Here is an 8,052-nt window from a genome sequence, read left to right on the forward strand (position 1 = left end):
GCACCAATATGTTTACTTCACTACCAGGTGTGCTGAAATGCTCTGAAACTCGAGACTTGACTCTTTCAGTATTCATGTAGCTATCTTTATTGCATGACAATACAGTTTGACAAAGGAACGTCCAAAAACTGGTATAACTGATGCTACAATAATGGTGAACTCTGCTGCATACAGTGATGCTACAGATGTGGAATAAATCCACTTTAAATGCTCCAGGGAGACAAGCCCTTTGTCCTACCACCAGAGGTGGTATATTATTTACTTCATGTACCAGGATTTGGAAAAGTATAGGACAGAAACAGGTTCCCAGTATGCTATAATTAAATTTTTTGCTTTTAGTGTTTTGGAAACTAGCAGCATCCTTCCACTAAGGAATGTGGTGCATAGCTCACAAATTATTTGTCCTGTCTTCTCTCTAACACTGTTTAAGTTAGGTAAGAGATGGAAGGAAAAGCTTAACTTTCTCCAACTGTTTATTAACTCCTGCAAGACAAGAAAAGCTACAACCATATGTTAAAATATTGTATTTCTCTGTTTATATTGGTGTTTTAGAATACATAAGGCAACTGATTTAAAAACATTTTCTCCAAGAAATCCGATCTGAACAATGAACCCTATGTGATCACAGGGAACAGATTTAAGTGCAAAGTGGTACATGCAGGAGATCCTTCAGTCGAGTGCTGAGAGTCCCATGAGGTGTGGTTCATTCATTTTTGTTTCTTTGGCTGTGAGGCAATGAACAGTGCCACCAGACAGTAGATAGTCCCTCCTATTGTCAGAGCCATCGTGGTCCGATAGAGCAGCCTGTCTGGATATCCTAGCTTCAGGTGTACTGGCAGGCCATCTGATCTCTGTGGGAAGAGGTCAAGGAGAAAACAAGCAAAAAACAAATTAACACCCATACTGAGGTCATTGAGGAATAAGCTACCTTGAGTAAATTAAGAGACTTCTGAGAGGGAAACCTCCTGACAAGCAGGCTCACTACAACCAAGTGTATTTTGTCTAGCAAGACAAATGCAAAAGCAGTTAATTTTGTTAGCCAAAGCTGTTAAGTGCAAGCAGAAAGAATATATCTTGAAATGTTTCTCAAGAGGACCTGGATGGGAGAAGTGTCACTAACAACAGAATGTGAAAAGATATGTACAAAAAATTATTCACCAAGTCAGACTGACACATTCCAAATGGAAGTGGCATGTAAGAGAGAAAAGGGAACATTACATAAAGCACATTCTTGAGGCTTAAACAAAAGACTAACTAATTTGTTTTAAGAAAAGTCCTACATTTAGAAATTCCATAGCTAACAAACTGCCTTTGAAAACTTTACTGTGGTGCTCTTATACTGCACTATAAACAGCTTCAGCAACATTCAAATTATTATACACAAAACAATAATGATTTGCTTTGCTCTTCCACATCTGCTTTAAGGCATACACGTGGATTCCCATAGAGGAAGTGCTTCCAATAGTCAAACAACCAATTTCAGCAAAAAGACAATGTTACTGCATTTATCCACCTTCTGTATTTATCTACTGTACAGGGAATATTATATACTTTGTAGTATTGTACAAGTACACAGGTTATACTGTATGTAACAGTTTCTTGACTAGACTTTACAGAATTTAGGTATTGTAGAACGGCAAAAAGTAGTTAGCTATGTTAAAATAAGGACAGATATGTCCCACTCTCCAGTTTCCTTTGTCCCACTCTCCAGTTTTCTTTAAGTTACTCTCAAAATTGTCATTACCTGAAACACTTTCTGTAGGTCTGGCACCTTGTTTTGACTCAAGAAAGGATCAGCTGCTGGTAAACCTGGAGCTGGTTTACTTGTCCCAAAAATCAGATCTGGGGATTCAGTGGGAACTAATGGTTTGAGTCCCTGCATAAATAAAGATTAAAATATCAAGGTATACCACACGTGTAAATGTACCAATTGTTACATTAGGAAGGCACACTGCCAGTCATTACAAGGATACATTACAAAGAGTATTTATCTGGTATGAAGACTTGAGACAAATACATTGTTGGCCCACCGATATCTCGGTGACAACTTGGGGTCAGAGCTTAGGAAGGAAAATAGCAGCCTCCTTTCCCATCTCCTCATGGCATGAATTTATAACTGTTATTTTCTCTGTGCTGGTACTTGGTCCAAATTACTGCTTTTGTTTTGCACACAGTCTATCTAGAACTCTCTCTGAGCAGTAGGATTAGGATCAAGGATCCCTGAAGCTAAGGTCGGAGTGAGGAATGAGCACTACCTCCTGAATGCTGCAAGCAGTAGCCATAAAAAACTGGGCCTTAAATAATTTGGATTCAAAAAAAAAAAAAAAAGTATAAGGATCATTTGGGTCATACAGAAGTTGTAAGTGGTGCTCAAGGCCCTTCAGAGACCCTAATACTGTACACATTTTGTGCAGGTGTAACTACATCGTATAGTTCAAATGTTGCTGCAACTTCCCACACCCCAATGTATGTCCCATGAGAAGCACAGCTCAATTTCCTTTCAGTTCACAAGGTTGTACTTGCATTGTAGGTATTTGCCATACCTAGAAACTACATAATTAAGTTCTGTGATTAAGAGCACAAAGTCACAGCCAATATAAGGTGGCCTCCTTGTCTTTATTACTGTAGTTAAATTTAGATTATGTCTGGACACACAGCAGTGATGTTTCACATTGTGGTTCTCAAAACAGCTGCATTTCTTTTTCCTTACTTGCCACAGAATTTAAAAGCATTGTACAGTCAGTTCAATGCAACAGGTTTTTATTACAAACAGAAGCAGTCACAGGTCAAGTTAAGACTGCACTGAAATTCTGGTTTCTGTTCAAAGGACTACTTGATGCATTTTATATTGAAGAGAACTGTCTGACAGTATTCGGAGCTGGAAGCAGACGGGCACTCTTTCTTTTGTGCCAGCCACAGACCAGATGTGTTTTCCTTATGCAAATTCTCTGCTGCAACAGGCATCTTCAGCAGAAAAACCAGGTTTCTCAGCCTCCCAAAATAGCCTATGGAATGAATGGTCATCAGTGCTATACCCTGAAGATGTGGGTTCGGCTTCCCATTCTTCTAATGCCTGACTGAATCCAGTTGTGACCTTTCTGGTTATGTTTTGAAAGGCAGCAGCAAAACTGAATTTCTCAGCACATTCAGTAACTAATGCCTTCCTGCTGAGTAGGTTTGCACAGAAGGCAAGCACTGAATTATTTAAGAACAATGACCAGTTCTGGCAACAGTGCTATGAAGGAACCATCCAGAGAACTATTATTAGCCAGGGGAAGTTACTAGCTATACATTCAAGGCTACGTACCAGCTACATCAGAGGCCTTGAAGAAAGCAATTCTGGACAAGTATTTTTGTCTATAGGAACTGTAAGTATTTTATTAGATTTGTCTTTAAAAAGTTGGTGATTTGACGGAAATAACTATAGGGCAGATGTTTATACTAAATGTGCAGGTGACTTCTTCTCCAAAGCTTTTCTTGCCTTCTCGATTGTTAGTATTGCAGCAAATGTGAAAATGCACATCTTTCCTGTGCCTTAAAGTTTCTAGTTCTTAATCTCCCTTCTGCTTTCCAGAGAGCCCAACATTTTCAGGAGCAGTGCCCTCTAATAACATCAATAGTTAGTAAATCAACAACTGTAGGTTATTGCATACTTTTTCAGCCTTTAGAAATATATTCCTGTTCAGATGGTTGTAAGATTCCCTTCTGCAAGAGCCATAGCAGAGTCAGACCTGACTCAAGTGACAAACTTCATTGTGAAATCAAACGGAAACAGTTCAGAGAACTCACATAATCATCAGTGTACTGGTATAAATTACTTCCAAAGCAGCATGGTGCCACTTCAGGACATCACATAGCAATTTAAACAAAAAACATTGATGTTGTTCACTGGCTTCAGGAAACAGTACAACAAAACACATGCTGCAGAAGGGAGACAGTTCAGTTTGCTTAATCCAGACACTGCATTAATTAGGGTTCCTCACCAATGTAAAATTTCACTTGAATTCCAAGTGAATTGAGTCTTGGCCAACCCCAAACAAGCCCAGTTAAATTAGTGCAAATGGGTGGCTGTTCCAACTTGTTACTTGCCTTATCTCAGTAACTTGTGGTTAGTGAGAGAAACTGGCAAGTGCTTTATCTCACACCCAGTTTACTAAGCTTAGCATGGCTGAGGAAGAAATCCACAGTGTGATGTAAAGGCTGAATTGCACAGCAGAAAATTTTTAAGAACTGAGACACCTTAAATGACCCTTGGTCACTGTATTTAACATTACTAAAACCATGGGTTTATTTAATGACTGGTATCAGTGTCTCACTACACTCAGGATAGTACTGAGGAACTAATGCCTCTACACATTTGACCTATGCGTCATTTAAAAAAAAAGTTAATAATTGATAATTCCTCTTCTGATATTAAGGTGTTAAATCTTTTATTTTTAATCACTACAACATGATTTTTTTTTCCAAGTCTTGGACAAAGTACAGCAGATGTAGTTATGCAGAAGAGTCAACATCAGCTGATTTCATCAGCATGATACAGCAATTACTTTTTCAAAGTCCTGAAAGTTCTCAATGAAAGGTCAAGACACGTAGCTAATCCAAAAGAGCAAACAGAATTCTCTGCCTACCCTTCTGTAGAGTGTGTTTGTTTTCCTGTCAGAGGTCTGAGGATCTTAGGACTCAATGTATGTGTTGGTTGGCCATCAGGCTCAAAGTTAAAACAAATTTACACCTTGCCAGTGTGAACCTGCAAGTTAGATTTACAGCAAAAAACAGTTGAGGACTTGGAGCATAATTTAATGGAGATAGCACCACTCTTTAAATGTAAGGGAAGTTTCTCAAACAGATCTGAGAATGAGAAAGGAGAGAAAACTGAGGAAAGGACCAAAGGGGAATGGGAAAGTTACTCTGAAAATCAGTATTTCAGAACATGCATTGAAATAACTTTTATGAACCTACTGAACCTAGACACTCCTAAACTAAGCAGCAGGTCCTTCACAGTAGAATACACCTCACTGCCTAAAGATAAATATATTTGTTATGACTAACACAAGGCTCTTAGGTAAAACCACTTGAGTCTTTGTGCTGGGATGACAATCCAGTGACAGTGATTTTGTGTATGTATTATCTAGGGCATAAAAGGTTACATATTATAGATTCTCAACAAACTCTAAGCAATTCATATTGGCTAAAATCAAAATATCTGTGGCTCATGGAAACTTTAACTAGCTAAAAGCAAAATAAGTTGCATGAAGTGAAAATACTGTAGTACAAGTAAATTTCTGCCAGTAAATTTCTTTTGTGTTCAGTAGCAGAACTAGGGAAAAGTTCATGTACTTGTCCTCATCTGACACCATTTGAAACTGGTCCTGGTGACTGTACTTTAAATGTAAGCTAACTCTTTAATATTTTTTATTAAAGTTGTAATGGTTATGGCAGTCATTATCCTCCTAAATATGAGGAGTAGTTTTGAAACTATTTTACTTCTTATCTAGCTAAGGAAGTTCCCATTTATTCAAACAAGATAAATTGTTCACACTACTTTATACAACTTTGTTAAATGCAAAATTAAGTCTTCTAAGCATGCTAAGTCTGAGATGGAAAGAACAATACAGATTTCAAACTCAAGAGACTTTTTTTGTTAGTATAAGCTGTTAGTTATGTTACTGTCAGCAAAATAATTTCTGAAATCCGTTTAGACTGATATTTTGCAAGCCCACAGTACATTTAAACCTAAAGCAAAACAGTATTCTGTTGGGAAGCACCAGAATGTAACAGCACAGAACCAAGAGAATTAGTATACTGCATATTTTACCAAGGAGAATTTGAATGGTAGGATGTCTTCACTTTTCCAGAAACATCATAAAAAACAGAAGCATAAAAAGCAAACCATTTTACATGCTGAACTATAGTTTTAATTAAATGGAGCCATGAAATCAATAGGGAAAAAAATTACCTCGTTTTGAACTTAACACCTTAACACTCATGGGATTACCTTTATTTCAACTGCTGTTTATTGAAAACATTTTTAGCAGACTGATGCATCTAAATGTGTGACCTGGGAATTCAGTCAAGCTTAGGGAGAAAAAAAAGGAAATTCTACAAAAAAAGCTGGCCTAATAACATCATAAAAAGGGATTGAAAGTAACTTCTAAAAATGTAACTTCCAGAAAGGAGGTTCTTGACTGTTTAAGCCTGAAGTCCTTCCCCATTCCTCCCCCAAGCCTTTGCTCTCCACTATGTACATGAAATATCAATGTTTATTCTCTGAACATAACTGTCTGGAGAGGTAAGAAGTGCCAATCCAATCACTGCAGTAGTGCTGGATATATTGCTGCTGTACAAGTGCTGTGCATACTAGAATATTATTTATTCCACTGTCTTCCATTTCTTGCACCTCTGAACCTCAACAGCTATCCATCCAGGAAGCCTTCCAAAGCAATGGGGAAAGACAAGGACAAAAAACCTTCTTGGGACAAAAACTGCCATATCAGAAACTCTCTGTCACCTCAATCTTTACATAAGATCCTAGAGTAATTCAGGATGGAAGGGCCCTCTAATGCTCTTTAGCCCAGAGTGCACAGGCTGCCTCTCCAGGCAGCTGCTCCACTGCCTGACCCTTCCCACCAGGATCATGTCTTTCCTTCTGTCCAGCCTGAACCTCTCTTCTTGCAGTTTATACCTGGTGCCTTTTGCCTTCCCACCAGGGACCACTGTGCAGAGCCTGGCTCTATCCTACTAACCTCAGTTGGCTGCTGACCTCTGCTGAACTTGCTCCAGTTGCTATTTCCAGAGCAAGAGGCCCACAGCTGGACACAGCACGTGGATGTGATCCAGTAAGTGCTGAGAGGGGACAGTGTCGCTGTCCTCCATCAGCAGCTCACAGGGTGATACAGCCAGGAGGCTGCTGCCTTCCTGCCGGGCAGTGCCTCCAGAGCTCCGGCACAAAGCTGCTGCCACCAGCCCCTCAGGTGCCACCCCATAACCATGCAGGGGCTCTACCTAACCCCAAACCATAGCCCTAAACCCTGACCTGTAAAATCAAAAGAAAAAGCTGATGGAGTCGCTGTTCCTAGAGGTGTTTAAGGAAAGCCTGGACGTGGCACTCGGTGCCATGGTCCAGCTGACATGGAGGTGTTCGGTCATAGGCTGGACTCGATGATCTCGGAGGCTTTTTCAACCGAACCGATTCTGTGATCCGGTGATTTTAAAACCCCGCCAGGCACCGCTCAACTCTGGTAAAATCCTCGTGACGAAACCGCGTTAATTTCTTGCCCTAAGCCCCAGCACACCACAGAGCTGACTCAAGGGCTGCGGGGCAGAGCGCGCCTCCCGCCTCGCCCAAGGTCACGCGAGGGGCCGGATACGCTCGGTGCCCGCGGGGGCGGCCGATCCCTGCCCGGCTCACCCAACGCCCGCGGGGCCGCAGCCCCCGCCCGGGTGCGGGCTGTTACCTGTGGGGTGTAGGCGGCGGCCGCCGTGGCCCCGGCGAGGCGCTGCGCGAAGCCGCTGAACTTGTAGTACATGGCGGGCCGGGGCGGGCACCGGCTGCGACGGCTCGGCCGAAAGGACCCGCCCCGCCCCCCGCCGGCTCTTGTGCGGCGCCGTAACGCTCAAGGGCCCCACCGGCTGGCAGGGACGCCTGCGCGGGAAAGCGCGGACAGAATCAGATTAAAAAAAAAAAAAGTCCGAAAAAATACAGTAGCCTGCACCAGAGCAGTGCGAGCTCGCCTCTCCCGAGCACGCCCGCCGCTCGCGGAAAATCGAGCCCGGCGGCAATTTCCAGTCAGGCAGGGAAGCTGAGCCCCCGGGGCGGCAGCGGCAGGGACGGCGCGGGTGGGACGCGAGCTCGTGACGGGCGGGGCCGGGGGCGTGGTTCGCCTCAGCCAATCGGCGCAGGCGGGAGTGGAGGCTCCGCCCACACCGTGTTCTGGGGGCGGGGCGGGGTGGGGCGCGCGGGCTGTGCCCCCCACGCGGCCCCGCCCGNGCCCGCGGGGGGAGGGCAGAGCCGGGGCGGGGAAAGGCCGCGGTGGTGGGGCCTGGTCAGCGGGG

At 42.9% G+C, this 8,052-nt stretch overlaps 1 protein-coding gene across 2 annotated transcripts; it reads right to left on the reverse strand.

The window, feature by feature from the left end:
• Positions 1 to 455: 455 nt before the first annotated feature.
• On the reverse strand, positions 456 to 7,836 carry LOC121340682 (cytochrome c oxidase subunit 7A-related protein, mitochondrial). Of its 2 annotated transcripts, XM_041413598.1 has the most exons (3): positions 7,455 to 7,836; positions 1,745 to 1,876; positions 456 to 851 (listed from the first exon to the last, which is right to left on the reverse strand). In XM_041413598.1, the coding sequence occupies exons 1-3, from the start codon at positions 7,524 to 7,526 to the stop codon at positions 708 to 710; spliced, it is 348 nt and encodes a 115-aa protein (XP_041269532.1). In that variant the 5' UTR covers positions 7,527 to 7,836; the 3' UTR covers positions 456 to 707. The 2 variants fall into 2 exon arrangements, with proteins under 2 accessions (XP_041269532.1, XP_041269533.1); XM_041413599.1 differs by lacking the exon at positions 1,745 to 1,876 and having other exon boundaries at positions 7,455 to 7,804.
• Positions 7,837 to 8,052: the final 216 nt, after the last annotated feature.

The sequence above is a fragment of the Onychostruthus taczanowskii genome, unplaced genomic scaffold (assembly GCF_017590055.1).
Source record: "Onychostruthus taczanowskii isolate IOZ18803 unplaced genomic scaffold, ASM1759005v1 scaffold42, whole genome shotgun sequence".
NCBI classification, from domain to species: Eukaryota; Metazoa; Chordata; class Aves; order Passeriformes; family Passeridae; genus Onychostruthus; species Onychostruthus taczanowskii.

Bases quoted from the DNA above. Each gene is read 5' to 3' on its own strand.
- LOC121340682 (XM_041413598.1), bottom strand. From the start codon at position 7,526: ATGTACTACAAGTTCAGCGGCTTCGCGCAGCGCCTCGCCGGGGCCACG. The intron at 1,877-7,454 runs GTAACAGCCCGC...TTATTTATGCAG, and splicing joins CCGCCGCCTACACCCCACAG to GGACTCAAACCATTAGTTCC. The intron at 852-1,744 runs GTAATGACAATT...CTCTTCCCACAG, and splicing joins ACCTACAGAAAGTGTTTCAG to AGATCAGATGGCCTGCCAGT.